The following is a 22,377-nucleotide window of genomic DNA, read 5'->3' as shown; positions in this document are numbered from 1 at the left end:
GCAAGGCCCCAGACATCAGAGCTGCAGAATATGGAAAACAGGGGCACCTCAGTGGCGCAGTCGGTTAGGCATCTGCCTCTTGATTTCGGCTCAGGTCATGGTCTCACGGTAGTGGGATCGAGCCCCACGTCGGGCTCGGCACCTACAGCGAAGAGCCTGCTTGGGGTTCTCTCTCTCTCTCTCTCTCTCTCTCTCTGCCCCTTCTCCATCTCTTGAAATAAATAAACATTAAAAAAGAATACGGAAAATAAAAGACAGTTGTTACGATAACACACATAGAACACAGACAAATATCTATGCACGTCAATAGTGGAACTGAATCTGAAATTCCTTGCATTGGCTCACTAGGCAACCTGCCAGTTCAGGAAGCAGATGCATCTGTCCCATGTACGGTGAAGAACAGAGTTGGACTTATGGCCTGGGTTCAAGTCCCGATTCCTCTGCTTCCCAGAGCATGGGCCTGGGCAAGCCACTTGACCTCCTGTGTCTCAGGTTGCTTACTTATAAAATGGGGGTAGTGGTAACTTAGTTCCCCAAGGGTGGGGAGGAGTGTACCCGTGCAGACCTGTAAACGACTTAGCACAGCGACTAAGAGGGAGAAAGCTGTTGAGCGTTGGCCACTGGGATCCTGGGTCTGGTGACTGTTGTGTTCCGCACGGACAAAGAACGCATTAGCCTGGTTTTACATCTCCGACTCCTGAACTAAATGTGTCCCCAGCTTCCTCAGAAGACAATCTGGTCTCTGGGTAATGACAAGCGGCTGCTTTGGAACCCGAACAGAGTAGCGAATACACCGAAGTAATACCCCTCGGGAGACAGTACCCGACCCGCGCCTCCAGCATCAACGGGACACATGACGGAGAGAGTGTCCAAGGCTTCAGAGCTGTGCAGACAGAGCTGGGTTCAAATCCTGACTCTGCCACCGACTAGCTGTGTGCCTTCAGGGAGGTGACTTCACCTCTCTGGGCCTCGGTCTCCTCATCGGTAAAGTGGGGCTAATATGACCCATGCCACAGTTTCTTTGCAGCAGAGAGAATACAGACCCACAGGCTCTGGGGGGCCTGGGTGGCTCAGTCGGTTAAGCCTCCGACTTCAGCTCAGGTCACGATCTCGCGGTCCGTGAGTTCGAGCCCCGCGTCGGGCTCTGGGCTGATGGCTCGGAGCCTGGAGCCTGCTTCCGATTCTGTGTCTCCCTCTCTCTCTCTGCCCCTCCCCCATTCATGCTCTGTCTCTCTCTGTCTCAAAAATAAATAAATGTTAAAAAAAATTAAAAAAGAAAACAACACAGGCTCTGGGGGTGCCTGGCGGCGGGTGGGGGGGGGGGGGCTCAGTCAGTTAAATGTCCGACTTCAGCTCAGGTCATGATCTCACGGTTCGTCCGTTTGAGCCCCGTGTGGGGCTCTGTGCTGACAGCTCAGAGCCCGGAGCCTGCTTTGGATTCTGTGTCTCCCTCTCTCTCTGCCCCTCCCCACCCTCTCTCTCTCTCTCAAAAAAAAAAAAAAAAAAAGAATAAAGTTTTTTAATTAAAAAAAAAAAAGAAGAAGAAAAAAGAAAACTCCTGAAAAAGGAACCCTCTAGGGACAGAAATCAGATCCGTGGTTGGGAGTAGGCAGAAGGGGGATGCCATGGAAGACACTAAGGAACTTTCTGGGGGGTGATTGAGTCTTCTATATCTTTTCTTTTTTCTTTTTTTAATGTTTCTTTATTCTTGAGAGAGTCATACAAGCAGGTAACCTTACCTGTACCTGATTCTGGGGGTCAGGAGACTACAACGGTAACATCTTCACTTCGGGGATGATGGTTCTTGAAAGAAAAGGTCACAGAAGAAAACGTGGATGTTTTCATTTGGAATTTGCCTCATCCGAGGCTGGGGAATTACCCGCCACACCGCCGGGGTCTAGATTTGTTCCTTGCGCCTGTGGTAACAAATTACCACAAACCGGACAGCTCAGAAGAGCAGCAGTTTATTCCCTCGTGGTCCTGGGGACCAGAAGTGCAACACCAAGGTGTCGGCGAGGCTGAGCTCCCTGTGAAGCCTCTAGGAGAGGATCCTTCCTTCCTTCTTCCAGCTTCTGGTGGCTCCTGGCGTTTTCTGGGGCGCCTGGGTGGCTCAGCTGGTTAAGCGACGGACTCTCGGTTTCGGCTCATGTCATGAGCTCACTGTTCATGAGTTCGAGCCCTGCATTGGGCTCTGTAGGGAGCGCGGGGCCTGCTGGGGATTCTCTCTCCCTCTCTCCCTCTCTCTCTGTCCCTCCCCTGCTCACATTCTCTCTCTCAAAATAAATAAACTTAAAAAAAAAAAGAAAAAGGATACTCCTGATGCCCCACCCAGATAATCTAGGGTAATCTCATCTCAAAATCCTTCATTACATCTGCAAAGATCCTTTTCCAAATAAAGTAACAATTTCAAATTCCAGGGATTTGGACTGGAAATCTGTCGGTAGCCACTATTCAAACTATTACAAGATCTCTGCAACTCCCACCCCTCTTTTAAGGGTCCCTCTATGTTGCTCAAATGGGGGAAAGCCTAATGTCCAACGTGGCTCTTTGCAGGTGCTGTGTGGTATTTCCAAGTTCCTCTCCTGTTTCTGCCCAGCCCCACCAACCATCACCTCTGTCAGAGTCACTTGGAGAGATTTTTTTAAATGTTTATTCATTTATTTTTGAGAGAGAGAGAGGGAGATTGTGAGTGGGGGAGGGGCAGAGAGGGAAGGAGAGCATCCGAAGCAGGCTCCACGCTGACAGCAGAGAGCCTGATGAGGGGCTCAAACTCACGAACCCTGAGATCATGACCTGAAGTTGGACGCTTACGCGATTAAGCCAGCCAGGCGCCCCAGGGAGATTATTTTTTTTAACACAGTACCCCGCTCCCCACCCTGAGATATTCTGATCCAAAAGGGTGAACTCAGGAAATTGAGTGATTTCTAAAACTCTCCCCAGTGATTCTAATGTGCAAACCAGATTTGCGAATCACTGCCTTAGAGAAACATGTCGCGTGAATGGATGAATGAATGAATGAATGAATGATTTTTCAAAAGTACAGCTATTCTAACTGCTGGCTTTGCTTCTACACTTGCCAAACAAGCTCCAGATTCTGGGTTGAAGAGGGGAGAGCCAGGGGTGGCCCGATATGTGGCTGGTTCTGGTGGTCAGAACAGGGATCACAAGGCTGCTTCCTGCCTTGTTTGTTGAGCACCTACTACGTCTTGTCAATTAACCCATTGATTAAAAACTGTAGGTAATTAACATCCTGTTCACCCCAGACAGGGATCTGATTTCTGGGCATTTGAGACGCAGGACAAGTCTAGTGACTGTGCCAAGGTTACAAATGTCACCTGGGGCGGCCGGGGCGGTGGGGGAGGAAGTCTTCACGGATTGCCCACCAACCTTGTTCCCCATCCCCCACCTACCACAGGCAACTGAAAAAATAAAGGAGCCGTTAAAGGTACAGGGGGTGGAACGTAAGGAACCTGAGTGTTTCAAGGCTCTGTCACTTACTAGCTGTGTGGCCTTCTTTGGCCTCATCTTTTCTCATCAGAAAAATGGGAATAAATACTTTAAGAGGGGTTCTAAGGAGGAAAAGAAAAAAATTGCATAGGGACAGAGACAACGTAGGTGTCCAAAGTGAATAATTATCCGTATCATCATGTTCCCTGCTTTTGGGCACACCGACGAAGGGGGGAGTTGTCACAAAAAAAGAAAATCAAGATTGATCTGCATACACAGATACGGAAAGGCTTCAAGACAGGCTATGAAGTGAAAAAAGCAAAATTTATAGTTAATAGATCTGGTGCAATCCTCTCGTTCATTCACTCAACAAACATTTTGAGCGCCTGGGGTGCCTGGGAGGCTCAGTCGGTTGAGTGTCCGACTTCGGCTCAGGTCATGATCTCGTGGACCATGAGTTGGAGCCCCGCCCCCCCCGTTGGGCTCTGTGCTGACGGCTCAGAGCCTGGAGCCTGCTTCGGATTCTGTGTCTCCCTCTCTCTTATTCCCTGCCCACCTCCTCACTGTGCTCTGTCTCTCTCTCTCTGTCTCTCTCTGACTCAAAAATAAATAAACGTTTAAAAAAAATTTTTTTAATATTTAGAGCACCTGTCAGTACTGTTCCAGGTTCTGAGAATTTAACAGCGAACAAACTAGAAAAATAGCCCACCCCTCATGGGGCATGTATTCTAATAGTGTGAGGCAACATATAAATAAGAAAATACTAGGAAGTGGTAAGTACTATGATAAAAATAATTCAGAATGATGTGGAAAATCCACTCTCCCCCGGGGGAAATTCTAAAATTACACATGTAATCTTTATTTATTTATTTATTTATTTATTATATTTTATTATATTTTATATTTTATATATTATATTTTATTATATTTTATTTATTATTATTTATTTATAATAATTATATTTTTTTTGGAAAAGTACAGAGGTATTTCACTGTGGTTACTTTGGGGCAGGGGGAGGCCTGAGGCTGGCAGAGGGAGACTTGTTTTTCATTTTATACCTTTCTCTAACTTCATTTTCTCTCTCTTTTTTTTTTTTTTTTTTAGTTTGTTTTAGAGAGACAGAGAGAGGGAGAACAATCGGGGGAGGAACAGAGAGAGAGGGAGAGAGAGAGAGAGAGAGAGAGAGAGAATCCCAAGCAGTCTCTGCACTGGGCTCGAACCCAGATCATGACCTGAGCCAAAATCAAGAGTCAGACACTCAACCGACTGAGCCACCCAGGCGCCCCAGGGTTGACAATTTTTGTAAGAGCCTTGACCGTTTGCGGTTTTCATTTCGAAGATAACGTTCCCTTCCCTCCTCCCCCCTCCCCCCTTCCCCCCCCACCCCCGCCCTCAAGCTTTTTACCAATTACAGAAATCAAATGTCTCATCTGCGAGAGGTCATTCCGCTCGCAAGTCTTGACTTTTCCGACTTGGATTCTTAAACCAGTATTTCTCAAACGGGGGGCCTCGGGATTCTTAGTTTCGGGTGGCTTTTCAGGGAGGCTGATTGGGGGAATCGGGCCTAGAGAAAGGAGATGAAGCCTAGAAAAGGCTCTGCCCCGCCCCCGCCGCCCCAGCCCTCCCCTCCCTTCCGTGGGCACACTCGCGCTGCGGAGCGCGTCTCCTCGTTGCCGGGGAGACCGCTCGCGAGTCTCCAAACCTCGCACCAGGGAGGGGCGGGGCGGTGGGAGGCTGGGCGGGGCCTGAGCGCGCCCGCCGGGAAGGAGCTGGTGTGAGCGAGAAAATCCGGCAAAGCCCAACGGCCTGGCTCTGCAAAGGCGAAAACAACCCGAACGAGCCGATACTTGTGCACAGGCCTCGCGGAGATCTTCACCAACCCCCGCCCGCCGAGCATCTCCCTTCCCTTCCCTCTCTCTCTACACATCTGCCTGGTTCCTTCAAGAATTAAACAAAATCCCACGTCGTGAGTTAAATACAATCACACGTATTCATGGGGCGCTTGGGTGGCTCAGATCGGTTAGGCAGCCGACGCTTGATTTCGGCTCTGATCGTGATCTCACGGTTTGTGGGTTCCAGCCCCACATTGGGTTCTGTGCTCACAGCTCCCAGCCTTCTTCGGATCCTGTGTCTCCTGCTCTCTGCCCCTTCCCCACTTGTTCCGCCCCCCTTCGCTCTCTCTCAAAAAAAAAATGTTAAAAAAAATTTTTTTAATTACATGTGTTCATTTTTACACTTTGTATTTATGTCATTATTTCACAGGTTTTTTTTTTTAACTATTGCTGAAATTTTTCTTTTTAAACAGATTGTATATTTAATTATAATTGGTTTCCTTTGTAATCCAGTGAATGTAATTCCTTTTTTTTTTTTTTTTTAATGTTTATTTATTTTGGGGAGAGAGACAGAATGCGAGCGGGGGAGGGGTAGAGAGAGAGGGAGACACAGAATCGGAAGCAGGCTCCAGGCTCTGAGCTGTCAGGACGGAGCCGGATGCGGGGCTCAGTGTCACCAACCGCAAGATCATGACCTGAGCGGAAGTGGAACCTTAACCGAGTCACCCAGGAGACCCAGTGGACGCAATTCTATGCACTGAAAAACTTTATCTTGAAATGCGACCCGTAGCACTTAGGAAGGGTTGGGCGCCTGGGTGTCTCAGTCCGTTGCGCTACTACTGACCAGCTCAGGTCATGATCTCGCGGTCTGTGAGTTCAAGCCCTGAGTCCGGCCCTGTGCTGACAGCTCAGAGCCTGGAGCCTGCTTTGGGTTCTGTGCCTCCCTCTCTCTCTGCCCCTCCCCCGCTCATGCTGTGTCTCAGAAATAAACATTGAAAAACATTTCTTTTCAAAGAAAGGGTTAAGGATTCCTGAGATGAAGGACCTTGGAGAGGGTAGAGGCCACCCTATATTTGGCAGGTGTAGGGGAGTGTAGAATGACCTTGAGCAGAGGGAAATTGCCAAGAGAAGGTGGGCCCATAACATTCTGGGCATTGGGAGCAGCAAGTGCAAAGGCCCTGAGGCTGGTGTCTCTGATGAACAGCGAAGAGGCAGGTGTGTCTGGAGGTGATGGAGCCGGCGAGGAGGAGAGAAGGAAAGCGGAGGAGGTGTGCTAGGGCTTTGTGGACGGTGTTGAGGACTTCGATTTTACTGAGTAAACTGGATGATTTTTGAAAGAATAGAGACGGCGCTGACTTAAGTTGTTAAAAGATCCCTCCAGCTGCCGGGTTGGGAAGGATTGCAGGCGGTGAGAGGGAAGCAAGGAGCTGTTTGCAAGGGTCCGGTGACCTTGTAGCTCTGAGAATTCATTCTGGGCCCATTCAGCAGGGTGCCTGCTTCCAAGGAAACTCTCCACGCAAGTTAAATGTTACTATTACCAATGCCACCGTGATGCGTACTCGTGCTCGGCTACCTGCCTCAGAGTTCTCTGAGTGGGGCCCCCTGTGTGGGGCACATCCTGGGCCCCACATTCCAGGGATCCCGACCTACTATGTCCGTCTGAGTCTGAGGACCTTTGGGTTAATTTAACTTAGTGAACATTTTTTTTTTTGAACATTTCTGACAGCTAAAAATCCAAGCAATAATTCAAGCAAGAAGATAAAGAGTAAAAAATGCAGGTCTCTGCCACCTCTGGGGATCCCCGGTCTCCCTTCCCAGAAACAGTCACTGTTGGTAGTGTTTTTTTTTTTTTTTAATGTTTATTTTTGAGAGAGAGAGAGAGAGACAGAGTGAGCAGGGGCAGGGGAGGGGCAGAGAGAGAGAGGGAGACACCGAACTGGAAGCAGGCTCCCGGCTCTGCACACGGCCAGCACAGAGCCCGACACAGGGCTTGAACTCACCAACTGTGAGATCATGACCTGAGCCAAAGTTGGACGCCCAACCGACTGGGCCACCCAGGAGCCCCTGTCAGTGTTTGTCCCTGTGAGGAGTACATGCACACACCTAGGTCCTTTGCCCCCCCCCCCACTCACACACACACACACACACACACACACACACACACACACACACATCATACTGTTTCAGATTCAAAGCCAGGTCCCATCGTTTCCAGTAGTGGGACCTTGAGGCAGGGATCTTACATTCTCAGCTACAAAATCAGAGTCATCACCACTCTACCTGCATCATAGTGTTACAGCGAGGATGTCATGAGTTGATTCGTAGAAAACACCTACAACCGTACCTAGGACATACGAAACCTGACCACCCTTCTTTCCACTAGGTACTTCTTTTTACGTGGCTGCATAGTATTTCACTGGGAGAACCAGTCAACCGGGCCAGTCCCTCCTGATGAACACTGAGGTCCATTCATTCGCCCGAACATCTTTACTGAGCCCCTACTGTGTGCGGAGTCCCACGCTGGAGGCTGGCACAAGAAGGCCCTGGTACCAATTTCTGCGCCAAGACGCATGGCAGGTACCCAAAGTCCCATGGTGCGAAAGGGTAACGGACACCGCCAGTGGCCTTCAAAAGGACTGCCCCGTTAGCGCACCCACCTTCCAGGGCTTGGCTGGAACCCGCACGTTTAGAATGGCAGGTTGGGGAACTGCCGCCTTTCTGGGGAAAGGTGCTGACGTGGGCCTCGGCGGGCGATCGGCTGGGAAGCGACGGCCCCAGCGAGGCCCGCAGCGCGGCCACACCCCTGTGCGGGAGGGGAGCGAGGGCGCCCCGAAGGGAGTGGACAGCCCCCCTGTCAGTCTTCCCGAGTCGGGGAGTGTAAGATGAGAAGGGGGAAGGTGGGCCTCACCCTCGGGGAGAGAGCGAGGAGGAACTTCCTGCCCGCGCGCGCGCTCCTCGGTGCCGAGCGCACGGGCTGGGAGGCTGTAGGCGCGTCAAGGTCAGCCTGGACGGGGGTGGCTGCCTGCCTGGGGGCGGGAGACCCTCCCGGGGGGCTGGGCTGCGGCCTCCGAGCGCCTCGGCCATATTGAACAGCCACGGCTGAGTCGTCTTTGTCTGCGAAGTCCTCTCCCAAGCTGCAGGCGAGTCCCCGAGGCAGGAAGAGCCACGGGGCAGCCCGTGCGCCCCAACTCGGAGCCCGGACACCGCGTTCGCAGCTGGCCGGTGGGCTTCGAGCCTCAGGACCCATCTCACCCCCGGCCCACGTAAGCATCCCCGGGGTTGATTCCCGCCAGTCCTTGGTGGGGAGCCGGCCTTGACCAAGACTGGACTCGGTCGCGGGCAGAGAAGTTAGGAGGGGCTGGCTCCTCCTTGGCTGGAGAGGTGAGACCCTCCGGGCAGTTCGGCCGGGACCCCCCACCCCGAAGACCCAGGCCTACTTGTAGTTTGGGGTCGTTGCCCCCACCCCAGCTTTCACCCTGGAGATCTTAAAGACCCTCGAGAAAAGCCACGTGGGGGGCTGGTTCCCCTGGGGCTTCCTCCCATCCCCCGACTGCCTGATCCTGTGGAGCGTCCCAGATGTCTGCAAAGACGTGGACCTGGATGTCCTCGTGGAAGCCTTGAAACCCGTGGGGACCTTTAAGAAGATTGGCAAGGTGTTCCGCAGGGAGGAGGACTCCACGGTGGGGATGCTGCAGATCGGCGAGGACGTCGACTATTTGCTCATCCCCCGGGAGGTCAGGCTGGCCGGGGGCGTGTGGAGGGTCATCTCCAAGCCGGCCACCAAGGAGGCCGAATTTCGGGAGCGGCTGACCCAGTTTCTGGAGGAAGAAGGCCGCACGCTGGAGGACGTGGCCCGCATCATCGAGAAGAGCACCCCACACCCGCCCCAGCCCCCCAAAAAGCCCAAGGAGCCCCGAGTGAGGAGGAGGGTCCCGCAAATGGTGACCCCTCCCCCGCGGCTGGTCGTGGGCACCTATGACAGCAGCAACGCCAGCGACAGCGAGTTCAGTGACTTCGAGACCTCCAGACGCAAGGGTGACAAGGGTCACAACGGCCCGGGGCGTGGCAGGAGGGTGCGCAAGATGCCTGTCAGTTACCTGGGCAGCAAATTTCTGGGGAGCGACCTGGAAAGCGGGGATGACGAGGAACTGGTGGAGGCCTTCCTGCAGCGAGGGGAGAAGAAGCCCAGCGCGCCACCTGCCCGCCGCCGCGTGAACCTGCCGGTGCCCATGTTTGAGGACAACCCCAGGCCGCAGCTGTCCAAGGCGGACAGGTGGCGAGAGTACGTCAGCCAGGTGTCCTGGGGGAAGCTGAAGCGGAGGGTGAAGGGCTGGGCGCCGAGGTCCAGCCCCGAGGTGGGCGAGGCCCGGCAGGCCTCTCCCAGGGTGGAGAGGGACGGGGCATGGGCGCCAGGCAGGGCCAGCCTGGGGGATAATGTGGGCAACGCAGGAGGCGGCCAGGTGCCCGAGACTGCCCCAAGACGATGGAGGCCCAGAATCAACTGGGCCTCTTTCCGCCGTCGTAGGAGGGAGGAGGCAGCAGCATCCACAGTTCAGGTGGCAGAGGCTGCAGATGATCAGAGGGCAGAGGCTGCAGACGATCAGGGGGCAGAGGCTGCAGACGATCAGGGGGCAGAGGCTGCAGACGATCAGGGGGCAGAGGCTGCAGACGATCAGAGGGTGGAGGCTATAGCTAATCAGAGGGCAGAAGCCATACCCGTCCAGGGGGCAGAGGCTGAGGATAATCCCGGGGCAGAAGCCATAGCTGTCCAGAGGGCAGAGGTTGCAAATAATCAGAGGGAAGGGGCTGCAGATAATCAGAGGGCAGAGGCCCCAGTTGTCCAGGAAGCTGAAGCCTCAGCTGCCCGGGTGGCCACAGGGGCAACCCAGGGAGCTAGGGCCCGGAAACAGGTCAAGACAGTGAGGTTCCAGACTCCTGGACGTTTCTCATGGTTTCGCAAGCGGCGGAGAGCCTTCTGGCACACTCCTCGGTTGCCAACCCTGCCGGAGAGAGTCCGCAGGGCAGGCGAGGCCAGGAGCCTTAGGGTGTTGAGGGCAGAGGCCAGAGCAGAAGCGGAGCAGGGAGAACGAGAAGACCAGCTGTGAGGTGAGGGCAGGGGTGCCCCGGACCACACCGCCACCGGCCACGCTCTCGGCCACGCAAGGCACGGTCCTCCTCTCCCGCACTTGGATGGAGACGCTCTTCCTGCCTCCGTACTTGAAGATGGAGGTTGGGGCGCCTGGGTGGCTCAGTCGGTGGGGCATCTGACTTCGGCTCAGGTCATGATCTCGCGGTTTGTGAGTTCGAGCCCCGCGTCGGGCTCTGTGCTGACAGCTCGGAGCCTGCTTCGGATTCTGTGTCTCCCTCTCTCTCTGCCCCTCCCCTGCTTGCGCTCTGTCTCTCAATAATAAATAAACGTTAAAAAAAATTTAAAAAAAAGAAAGAAAGAAAATGAAGGTGAAGCAAGGGCCAGGCCATGGACCTCCCCCCTCTACCCCACATCCCTCTTTCTTGCTAAAATTCGTTCATGCATTGAGCGTTTTTAAATACAGACTCTTTCTGGACACCCAAAGAATGTAAAGAAAGAGACCCATGGGGAAGAGTTGCATCACCTATGATCTGAACTTGCTCATATGCAGCTTTAGGTGCTTCGCTTGAAAAAAAAAAAGGGAGGGGGGGAAAGGCTGGGGAGAAATTCCCTCCCCTCCGCCTTCCCCCTCTCCTTTCTGCCTGCGCACTTAGCATTGACGGCCTCCTTGAACTTAAAAAATGGGCGCAAGCCAACATGCAAATAAAAATGTTTACAAAGCGATCTTTTCCTGGCTTTGGACCTGGCCACTGAGGAATGCGCCAGGGTGATCTTGTCACTCCCTTGTGTCCCCTCCAGTCCCACCCTCTAAGATGGTGACCTGTGTTTATGTCGCTTTGCGGGCCATTCCCTCCCTTCCCCGCCCCCCCCCCCCCCCCCCCCCCCCGTCCCCGGCTGTGCCCCCTGGGTTCGGGCCCAGGGCCTGCAATTTACACATTTCACCTGACCCTGGTTACAAGGTGGAGAAGAAGGGGACCCTGTCCACAATTCAGATTCCGGGGCCCTTCACACCAGAGCTGCGGATTCGCTGAAGGTGGCTGTGCGGCCCAGGAATCTGTTTCCATTAAGCCCCACCAACATCCCCAGGGGCAGACTGGCCACAGGCCACATCGGAAACGCTTTGCAGGGCGCCTGGGTGGCTCAGTCCGTCGAGCGTCCTTGACTTCAGCTCCGGTCATGATCACTATGGTTCGCGGGTTCGAGCCTCACGTTGGGCTCTGTGCTGACAGCTCGGAACCCGGAGCCTGCTTCGGATTCTGTGTCTCCCTCGCTCTCCGCCCCTCCCCCGCTCGCGCTCTGTCTCTCAAAATGAATACACGTTAAAAAAAAACTCTTTGCAATAGAAACAGTCCAAAAAGCAGGATTGCGGCGTAGCATGTGGTAGGCTGTGACTGGCGCTTATAATCAGGGAGAGATTGGGTTGCTAAGGCCCCGTGGGCACTGGCGGGCATCTCTCTGTGTCCCCCAACCCCAGCTCCACCAGGGAAAACCAGCAAACGGCCACACCCCAGCCTAGCTGAAGGCCGGAGGAAAGGGAGGTCGTGGAGCAGGGAGGCCTGAAGGCCAGCCCTGTCCTGTGCCTGCACTCCTGGCCTGAGCTTCTCAGTTTTGTTTTGGAACTAAAGAATGACATGCTGTCACCTGCTCCCTCCCCGGAAGTAGTCGCTGCTAAGAGGCCCTTTGCACCTGTGGGGTTTGGAAGAAAGACAGGGTGTGGACCCCACCGGGAGGGATGGACTTGGCTGCGGGCGAGGGAATAACCAGGCTGGACCCAGCCATTCCTGGAGTGCCCAGCCTTCCGGCATCCAGGTGGTGGTGGCCTGGGGTCTGTGACTGCTGCCCGTCTGGGAGAACAGCAGCCATGTGACCACGGGGGGCCTAGCCAGCTTGGGTTGCCGGAAGGTGACAGAAGGTGGGAGCAGAGATTGCCAGAGACACCAGGAGAGGCTCAGGGGTCTGGGGCAAAGCCAAACACCCGCCGATTCTCGGTTTGTCGCTCGCACCCCAGCGTTACAGGCACGAGCATACATCAAGGCCCTGAAAGCAGAGGTCCCTGGGGTTACCTGAAATTCTACCAGAGTTTTTATACTATTTTTTTTTAAGCTTATGTATTTTGAGAGAGAGAGCACGCACAAAGGGGAGGGGCAGAGGGAGGGAGGCAGAGAATCCCAAGCAGGCTCCACGACGTCAGGGCTGAGCCCAACAAGAGGCTCAGACTCACAAACCGTGAGATCACGACCTGAGCCGGAATCAAGATTCCCACGCTTGACCGTCAGAGCCACCCAGGTGCCCCAATACTATTTATAATCCAAGGGGATTTCATTTACGGCTTGAAGGGCCCAGTCCCCAAATGCAACCCACCTGATGCCTCCAGGGCTGTGGTTTCACACATACCAGGATTTTCCTGGAGAGAAGCCCCAGAAAACTAGACTGTCGTCTCCAGACCAGGCTTTGTCTGGATGTGCCCAGCCACCCCTAGACGTCCCCAAAGGGAAAAATAATGGAACACCTCCACCCTGCAACACGGTGGTGTGATATGACAGGAGAAACCTGTCATGGGGGGACAGAGTAAGGAGGGATTTGGAGCCTGGGTCACCCCTAGCACCAACCTTTACAAGCTGTGCAAACTTGGCTGGTTACTTAACCTCTTTGTGCCCCTACTTACTCATCTGAAAGGGGGATCTTTATAGATACGAAGCTTTCCTCCCAGGGCTGGTGAAGGACTGAAGGAGATATAATGTGTTGGAATTCAAATCCGCCCCCAACGGACATCATCTGTCCTATTCCCGTTATACATCAGAGGCGGTCAGTTCCTCACGAGACATCTCAGCCCTGATTGGGGCCCCGGGGACGGTGCTTTCCCCATCCTGGCTGGTGTGGAATGACCCGGGAGCTTTCAAACACCCCCCGCCCGGCCCGCACGCTCAGAGACGCTCACCGAACTGGCGCAGGTGTGGCTGGGGCATCCAGAGCCCTAAGGCTTCCAGATGATTCCACTGTGCACCCGGGACTGCGAACGGATCCCCCCAGGGCTCCGGGAGATAATCAGACCCCACAGCAGACCCGTCTCAAGCTGGGCGTGCATCAGAATCATCTGGAAGGCCTTCTAAGACACAGACTGCAGGATCCCAACCCCAAGTCATTCCTTCCGTCTGGGGTGGGCTCAAGGATATGCATCTCCAGCTCCAGCGGAGGCTGATGCTGCTGATCTCGGGACCTCCCTTGACGGGCCGCTGCCCGACGTTCAAAGGCCACGTGGAGCTTTGGCCCTTTAAGGTCCTGGGCCAGTGGCCGCAGCCTCCGGCGCTCTCCGAGGGAGCCCGCGCCGCGCGCCTTTCACCAGCGGTCCTGGGGCGCCCCCTGGCGGGAGGCGCGGGAGCCGCAGGTCGTGCGGGCGCTGTCCCCTCTCGCGAGCGGTGGGACGTGGGCAGGGGGCGGCGCCGGCCGGCCCTGGAGCCCTCGACCTCCCCTCCGGAAGATGTGGGAGCCCACCCCGTTCCCAGCAGTGCCGGGACCCGAGCTGGCCGACGGGGCGGACGGGTCCGGCCCGAGCGTGCGGGCCGAGGTGGGGTCGGGGACGGGGTAAAGGGACACCGCGGCCACGTGGGCTGGAACGGTTCCGTCGTTCCGCGAGGGAGCCCCGGAGGAGGACGAATCCGGGTTCGAGTTCCCTTGCCCCGCCCCGGAGCCTCACTTTCCTCGTCTGGGAAATGGCAGTGAAAACCTGCCTTCCTCCAATTCCCCCGCGCCTAGTCTGTGCGCAGAATCCAATAAGGACGCACACGACGGCCCGAATCTGTCCCCCACCGACTGACCCCGCGGGGACACAAACAGCGCGGGAGGCCGGCCCCGGTGGGGTCCGTGATCCCACGTGAGCGGCCCCTGGGCTCGCGCCTCCCGAAGGAGCCTCCCTCGGGCGCCCGCCCGCCCCAGCCCTCACCTCTTCGGGTCTTGTCTCAAAGGTCGCCTTGTCAGCGAGGGCTGCCTGGCCCCCCGGCCCCCGAACTAGGCGCCGATCGCAAACCCTGCGCCGCGCATGCTCGCCCCGCGGCCTCCCGGTGTCGTGCATCCGCGTGCACTTCTCCGGCAGCGTCTCTTGTCCGTCCCCGGGCCCACGACGCTCCGCAAGGGTCTGCACTTGGCGTGCGTCCTGCCGCCGCGCCAGCGCCGAGCCCCGGGCCTGGCTCCGGGTCCCGCGCGGCCCGCGCCGTCCCTCCCGCCTCCTCCCGGCCGCCACCGAGAGGTGTCCTCGGGGCCGCGGGCCCTCGGGCGCGGGGGACAGCGGGAAGGCGGGGGGCGGGGGACGGTGTCCGGGAGCCGCTCGCGCTGCGGCGTGGGCGGCAGGGACGCGGGCCCGGGGCTCCCGGGTCCCTCCTCGGGGAAGTCTGCTGCTTGGTGGAACCCTTCAGCGCGGCGACCTGGGCTCCGGGCTGCGGCGGTACCTCCCCCGGGGGCTCCTGGGCCACCTGCCCTGTCCTTCTGCACTTTGGCCTGCGATGGCCGCGTCACCCATTCCCTCCACGACCCCCCCCCCTCCCCGACAGATACAGTCAGTGGGTCATCTGGAAACACGTGGGTGTGGCAGGTGGCTGTCAGAGCTCTGAAAAAGGGGGCATGTGAGGGGAGGGTTACATTTTTCGCGGGGTGGTCGGGGAAGCCCTCCCTGGGACTGGGACAGTTGGACAAAGGCTGGAATGAAGTGAAGGATAGAGCCGTGCAAACATCCTGGGGAGAAGCATTCCAGGCCGCAGAAGGGGTGGGGGGTGGGGGTGGGCAGCAGGTGCAAAGGCCCTGAGGCAGGAATAGACCCCAAATGTTAATCTGTGGGGACAAAGAAAAACTCTAAAGGGTTTGGGGAAGGGAGACACCGAATCACACATCAGACTGATCTAAAAGGGCCCCTCTGTGGCCCGTAGCCATGTATGGATGAGGACTCCGAAGGGAGGCAGGACCCCCAGGGAGGAGTGGAGATAGTTCCCCTCAGTCTGGGTCCATGGCAGATCTATGGCACAAGGGCCAGGGGACAGGCCTTGAGCTGAAGCGTGGGAGTTGGGTGCTGGGCATAGACAGCAACAGTCCACAGAGCAGGGTGAAGCATCCACCCTGAGGTGGGAGGTGGAGAAGGAGGCCAGGAGTGGGGGCAGAGAAAAGTCGAAGCATGGCAGGATTTATACGGCTGCAGTTAGGCCAGGGGCCTGGGTGGGGGTACGGCCACGGAAGGACACTGGGGGCAAAGCAGTGACAGGGCAGTCCCAGGGTGGTGGCCCAACCTCAGACACTCCCCTCCCCCTTCATCCAGAGAACATTGAGGCCAGACCAGAAGGCTCCATTCGCTTTCCTGAGGGGCCCCAGGGGACAGGGGCTCCAGGAGAGGAGCCCAGAGATGCTCCGCCCTCCTGCCCCGCCCCCAGGTGGCTGCAGAGGCCACTCAGACCAGGGCCATCGCCCCCAGGGAGGACGGGCTTCCTCCCCAGCCCCAGGGCATCCTGACTGCTGCCAGGTGATCTCAGTCACCGTCCCTTGGAGGTCCCTGCAGCCCTGAGGGAGACTCCTGGCACAACTGAAGCATTCTGGTGTCCCGAGGTGGGGGTAGGACAGTGCAGTCCGGCCGTGGGGACACCCCCAGGCCCCTGTGCCTTCCTGGAGACATGGAGGGAGGGCCCTCCTGGCACGATGGGCCCGTCACCGCCTGGGGACGGGAACTCTGGCCCAGGCACACACGCAGCCCCAGGACGAGAGGACGAGAAACAGCAGCCAGCCCAGAACCAGGGTCCACTTCCCCACCCAGACACCGCCGGGCACCGAAGCAGCTACGCGGGGACAGCAGGTGCTGACCGGACAGCGCAGAGCCAAGAGCCTGGGGGATCAGGGCTGGGCTGCAGCTCCCTCCTGGGGACATTCCGTCCTCTCAACACAAGACCCTGGGCGGCTCCTGCACTGGCTGGACTGGCCCTGCCCCCTCAGGCGCCCCCTCAGGGTCCTTCCCGTGTTTAATTCACTCAGAGAGAGAAAAGGGGACCCTTCATCTTCTTAAGCCGGGGCTGCAAAGCCAGCGCCTAGGGGTCGGTCAGCCCACGGGACCCGAGGAGGGGGACAGCTGTAGGGACAACGGGGATGGGGGTGAGGGGACCCCAGGCCTGTTGGAAGTGCGCTGCCCTCACTGCCACGGACACAAGCCAGAAATCTGGATTTTATGTGATCTACCCAGAGGTGCAAATTTTGGCCAATAATTGAGATGTCTGGGGATCCCTGGGCGGCCTGAGTGGCAGATTCAGCCTGGGACGGTGGCAGGTGGCCGGCCTTGGCCTTGAGGAGCTGGGTCCCTTGCCTCAGCTGTGGCTGAGGGGGGCAGGGCTGGTGCTCTTTCCCTTTCTTCCTCCTCCTCCTCCTCCTCCCCTGCCCCCACCCTTCCCACCTCTCCTCTCTTCTCTTCTCCCATGGGACCTCTCCCCTCCCCTAGGGGCTGCCCCCTGTGTGCCTCACATTCCTCTCTCTGGAATCATCTCCTCCCCCAAGCAGGGAGGATCAGCCTTCAGGCCTCGGCTACACGTGGGGAGAGTGGGTGTCAACCCACTGCCCAGCTGGGTGGGGGGGGCTCCATCCCAGATCCCAGGCCCCGTGACACTGGCTGGAGTGGGGGGACAGTGGCCCACAGACGCTGGCCAGAAGCAGGTCTCCGGAACCATGGGGGCCTCACGGAGAGCCAGAAGGAACTCTCTGGCATGGCTGGCCTCCCCACTGCCCCATGTCCCCCCACTGTCAACCCCCCCCATGCTAGCCGGGTGCCACCTGGGTGGCCCGAGACACCGGCCCATCACCTGGGGCTGCTGCCTTCCGGAGGGGCCGAATCTCTCCCCTTCTTCCCTGGGGATCCGGCCACCTGCAAAGGAGGGACAGAGAGGGACCCGGGAGGCCGGTGGCGGGTGGCTCAGCAGAGCGCGGGTCCCAGGGTGAAGCCGGGAGGCCACCTCTGTGGCAGGGCGTCGGGGGAGGGGGTTGCCGGGATGGGGGGGTGAGGCCGCGCGTCTCCGGGTTCCCCTAGCGGCACTGGGGGGCAACCTCTGGCCGCCACGACCCTTCTCACTACCGGCCGACTTGGAGGCGGGGGTGGGGGAGGGTGAGCAGCTGACCCCTGGCCTCGCCGGCCTCCGCAAGGCCCCCGGCGCCCCTTCTTTTCCCGGTTCACCGCCTTCCCCCCGCGAGCGACGCCAGCCCCACCCCACCCCCACCCTGCCGCGGCCTCCGCCTCCGCCTCCCCTGCCCCCACCCCGGCTCCTGCCCGAGCCCGACGGGGCGGCGCCCGCTTGGCCCGCGGCCTCCTGGACGCCCCGGCCTCGGGCCCCGACTCCCCGCTCCCCGCGGCCTCCGGCGCCGCCTCCGAGCCCGCGCCCCGCTCGCCTCCCGCGCGCCCGCACCTCCCGCCTTCCCAGGCGCCTTCCTTGGCGTCGCTCGTCAGCCCCGCCGGGTCCCCGCGCCCGTGGAGGGGGGCTCGGGCTCGGCCAGGCTGGAAATGCGCTCCCGGCGGCTCCCGCGGCCCGCGGCCTTCCGCAGGACCACGGCGTCCACCCGGCGGCCCGCCTCGTCCACCTTCTCGCGGGCTCCGCGAGTGTCCCGGCGCGGGACGGGCAAGACCGCGGGGAGGGCCTCTGTCTGGCCTCGCTTGTCGCTCCAGCCCAGTGACTCCATCACCCAAGCGACTTTCAGCATCTCCCCTCCCCGCCACGGGCCCACGGGGCCCACGGGTCCGCACAGGCCGCGATGGCCACAAACTCGGGACTGTCCACCCTCTCGTCTCCTGGCTCCCCACGTCGCTGTCCCTGGGCTCCTGCTGCCACGTGTCTCTCACCGCCAGCAGGGCCACTAAAGCCGGGCCGCGCCCCCCTGGGCGCCGGGCTTCTCCCCTGTGGAGGCTGAGGGCCTCGCGCCCCCCCCCCCCCCCCCCCGGGGCTCTGCCTCCGCCCGCTCCTGCTTGGCTTTGTCCGTCCCGTCACCAGGGCCAAGAACTCGCGGGGACCCGCTCCTCCGCCCGCGTCGCTCTGCAGGGTCCACTCCTTCTTCCCGAGCTCCTTGGCGGCCTCCTGGAGCGGGCGTGGAGTCCTGGATCACCAGCCCCAGAGAGTCGTCGGACTCCCGCCTGGCTCTCTCTCCTGGCCCTGCTGGGCCCACCTGTTGCCTCTGGCTGTGTTTCTGCGAGGCCGGCGGCCCTTCCCTGGGGGGGAGCCGGCCTGCCTGGGGGCGGGCCCTGAGCCCTGGGCCTGGGTCTCCGAAGCGAAGCGGGAGAGGGGGGCGTGCCCCCGGGGCCTCCAGCGCCTGCGGCCCGCCTCCGAGGGCCCCTCCTCCAGCAGCAGGCCTTTCATCTGCCTCAGGACCCTTGTGTCCTCGGCGCGGTCGTGACACAGAACCCTCCGGACGCCGCCCTTGCCCGGGATCTGTCTGGGCACGGAGATGTGATTTATGGCCTCGGCAAACTCCACCGGGCGGCCTCGGCCTTCTGGTCCCTCGCGGCCCTAGTGTTACACAGCCTGCACGTGCCGGGGCGGGGGTGGGGGGGGGGGCAGGAAGGCCGGCTGCAAGACGGCTTCGACGGCCGCCTCCTCCAGGCCCTCCGGGATGCCGGTGACCAGTAGGGCCCCGTGCATGTCCGCGCGCAGCCTCCTGCCCCAGTGGCGCAAAGCCTGGTGGCCATGGTGCCTCCTGCCCACGGCCACAGATCGCAGCGGACTCGGGCTGGGGCGCCCTGTGCAAATCCAGCCCTGGAACAGCGCCGCAGGCCTTGGGGTGCAGGTTCCAGCGAATGTGGCAAGGCTGAGAGCTGGGGGTCTCGGGGCTCCCTCTGCCTCTAGCCGGCTGATGCGGCGGCCTTTCTGATGCCCCCTCTCCTGGGCTGTTGGAGGATCCGCGGGGGAAGGGGGGGGGGGGCTACGTGTCACGTTCAGGGATGCCGCCAGCCCGCTGCGATGCCCTTTTTCCCTGACAGCGGCCTGAGTGACGCGGCTCCTGCTCAGGTGTCCCGGAGGGCGGCGCCGTGGCCACCTTAGCGGCGAGGGGAGGGGAGCGGGGCCCGGCCGAGTCTGGGCGCTCACCTGCTCTCCAATCCAATCCAAGCAGTGGCGAGGTGACCCGACTTCTAGGTCCTACGCCTGCGCGGATGGGCGCGCCCCTCCCCCAGCTGGGCCGGGTCTCCGTGGTAACGCTGCGGGCTGGAGCGGGAGTCAGCGTGGCTGGGGTCCCAAGTGCTGCTCCAAAGGACAGGAGGAAAGGACGTGGAGACGGGCGGTCCCACCTGCACTGATGAGCCCAAAAAGGCCAAATCCACAGGGGACAGCGAGACGTCAGGACCGGACCTCCACGGTCCCCTTCGGGACAGTCCAGGTTTCAGCCGGATGTAATCCCGTCCCCTGTGTACAGGTGGAAGTCAGGATGTGACGCCGAAGTCTAGGAGGACTTGGCCTCACACAGTGGTACCAGGACTCATGCTCGGGGAAGGAGCCTTGTTCAGCGTGACGGGTGTCACCCAGGCATCAGTAAGGGTCCGCGGGCTTCACATGTGAGGTGTATATATCACTGAGGGTATACAGACCTCATTCCCGGAGACCACGCTTCATTCTTGCTCGTATTCCTGGGTCGGAAATGGCACCTACAATCAGTCGTGTGTGTGTGTGTGTGTGTGTGTGTGTGTGTGTATATGTATATATATATATATATATATGTATATATATATATACATATATATATATATATAATTTTGTATGTGTATATATATATATATAATTTTGTATGTGTATGATCTTCAGTGAGATCAGACCTGAATTCCGGTTCCCAGAGAAAGCATTTGCCCCTGGCCGGGGGCCATTCACGGGTGTGAATATCACAGTACTCTAAACACGTTTCTTTCACGTCGTTTATCTGCCCACTCTATGTAAATCAGGCTCTGTGGTCCAGCCGTCCCATGTCTATCCTGGTTCTCCTTCTCCAGTCCCCCCGCCTCCCCCAATCCCGGGAAGGTTTCTGAACTGCCCCCAGGCCTGGGTTCCGCTCCTCTGTTATACGGCAATAACCATGAACCCTACCTCCTAGGACTCTGATGGGGGTTAAAGTGGACGATCCATGAAAACCCTTTGGAACAGATGCTGACCCAGAGTGGCTGTTCCCTAGAAGGTCACCGCCGTGGAAATCATTTATTGAGAACTTAGCATTATATAAGCATCTGTTAAATAAAACGAGGCATCCAAACACCTTGGGCTTTTTTTGTTCTTTTTTCTTTCTCTTTGATGTAGGAAGAGAGTTTATAGCAATGTTACCATGGCAACGGGGGGGGGGGACCAAACTGCTTACTCACTTCCCTACCAACCCCCCTGAAGCCCTTCCTATTTTCCCTGCTTTTCCCTTCTCTTACCTTCCTGATCCCCCAGTGGATGGGACCCTGGTCTCCAGAGCAAAGTGGTCCAACAGAAATCTAATTGGAGCCCCAAATGCAAGCCACATGTGTAATGTTGAATTTGTTCTGGCCGCCTTCAGTAAATACAAGGAAGCAGGGGGGTTTCATTTCGTTCTAAGAACAGACTTCATGGGGTGCCTGGGCGGCTCAGTCGGGTAAGCAACCGACTTCAGCTCAGGTCACGACCTCACGGCTCAGTTCCTGAGTTCGAGACCCGCGTGAGCGCTGAGCCTGCTTTGGATCCTCTGTCCTCCTCTCTCTCTCTCTCTGCCCCTCCCCTGCCAGCCCTATCTTAACAATAAAATAAAATCATTTTTTTTTAAAAAGAATGGATTTCATGTATCCTGAAATGTACACAATACGACCATTTACGTATCATCAATTTGAAACAATTATTTTTTTTAATTTATTATTCTTGAGGGAGAGAGAGAGGGGGAGAGAAGGAATCCCAAGCAGGTTCCTTGCTGGGACGCCCATGAACAGCCCTGACTTGTTTCATATCTTCCATGCCCCTCAGATGTACCACCAGGCATTCACGTCTGTGCAGAATCGATTTACAAGGATCTGAGCCCAGAATCCAACTCTGCTTTATACATAAACACGATGCATTTTTTTTTTTAATTTTTTAAAAAGTTTTTTTTTCATTTTTGAGACACAGAGAGAGAGAGAGACAGAGCGCAAGCAGGGGAGGGGCAGAGAGAGAGGGAGACACAGAATCCGAAGCAGGCTCCAGGCTTCGAGCTGTCAGCACAGAGCCCGACGCGGGGCTCGAACCCACAAACCGTGAGATCCTGAACTTGTTACGGAACCAGGCTGGAACGCTGGCGGAAAAACCAAGCGGCACTCAGAGATCTTGGTGGATCGGAGATTCATTTAACACCGGCGGGCTCAGAGGAGACCGTTTCTCCAAAGATCTGAGCCCCGAGTGCGAGCGGGAAGGGTAATTTACAGTTGTAAGCCTCCATATTTCGGGGGGGGGGGAGGGTTTGTGCACGCAACAAACAAAGGAAGAAGAATCCAGACGAGGGGTCTCTGAGCTAGAGACCAGAGTTTGTTTTAGCCCCATGGGCCACCTTTGGCGTATTTTATTCACTTGTCCAACAACATGAGCTGAAGTTGGACGCTTAACCGACTGAACCACCCAGGCGCCCCCACGACACGTCTTTCCAAACACGGTTTTCATTGCCACTGACCATGCCCGCTTTTATTCTAGTGTCTGTGCCCCAGTTCCAAGTAATTCCATCTGGCCTCCCCTCCCCTTACCTCTACATCCACACTTGGTCATGAACGGCAGGTGCGATCATCTGTCCTCTTCACCCCACTTTCTGGCTGCTGTGTCCCCCCAGAAGCTGGCCCCATTCATTTCTCTCCCGGGAGGCGGGGGGGGGGGGGGCGCGGGAAGTGGGGCAGAGTGGGTGGGGACATGGTCCCAGAAGCCAAGTAGAGAATTAGAGAGTCTCAGAAACTTCCGGAAGAAGACTGCGGCACCCAAGAAACGGAAACATTGCAGAAGCGCCAGGGCACAGGATCGGAGTAGGCCTTGAACCCTGAGCCCTGTGAGCGAACGATCA

At 57.8% G+C, this 22,377-nt stretch overlaps 2 protein-coding genes and 1 pseudogene across 4 annotated transcripts in view; 2 read left to right on the top strand and 1 right to left on the bottom strand.

The window, feature by feature from the left end:
- PNMA8C (PNMA family member 8C) overlaps nt 1-22,377 on the top strand; it is a 30,244-nt gene that overhangs the window by 6,466 nt on the left and 1,401 nt on the right. Inside the window, exon 2 of one of the 2 annotated variants that reach the window (XM_060651550.3) lies at nt 7,663-7,788. The exons of the other annotated variant lie outside the window; for it this stretch is intronic. The gene's annotated coding sequence lies outside the window, so the exon portion shown is untranslated. Of the gene's footprint in view, nt 1-7,662; nt 7,789-22,377 lie in introns of those variants that run through there. 2 annotated transcript variants of the gene reach the window in all.
- Nucleotides 7,872-11,089, top strand: CCDC8 (coiled-coil domain containing 8 subunit of 3M complex). 2 transcript variants are annotated; one of them, XM_078439645.2, is made up of 2 exons: nt 7,872-9,835; nt 9,884-11,089. In XM_078439645.2, the coding sequence occupies exons 1-2, from the start codon at nt 8,966-8,968 to the stop codon at nt 10,382-10,384; spliced, it is 1,371 nt and encodes a 456-aa protein (XP_078295771.1). In that variant the 5' UTR covers nt 7,872-8,965; the 3' UTR covers nt 10,385-11,089. The 2 variants fall into 2 exon arrangements, with proteins under 2 accessions (XP_078295771.1, XP_060507527.1); XM_060651544.3 differs by having other exon boundaries at nt 7,874-11,089.
- LOC144614684 (paraneoplastic antigen-like protein 8B) lies at nt 15,927-19,007 on the bottom strand (annotated as a pseudogene).

Source organism: Panthera onca, chromosome E2 (genome assembly GCF_046562875.1).
Source record: "Panthera onca isolate mPanOnc1 chromosome E2, mPanOnc1 haplotype 2, whole genome shotgun sequence".
Lineage (NCBI taxonomy): Eukaryota > Metazoa > Chordata > Mammalia > Carnivora > Felidae > Panthera > Panthera onca.
Note: the sequence above shows the minus strand (reverse complement) of the source record. Positions and strands in the feature narration are given on the sequence as shown.

Bases quoted from the DNA above. Each gene is read 5' to 3' on its own strand.
- CCDC8 (XM_060651544.3), top strand. From the start codon at position 8,966: ATGCTGCAGATCGGCGAGGACGTCGACTATTTGCTCATCCCCCGGGAG.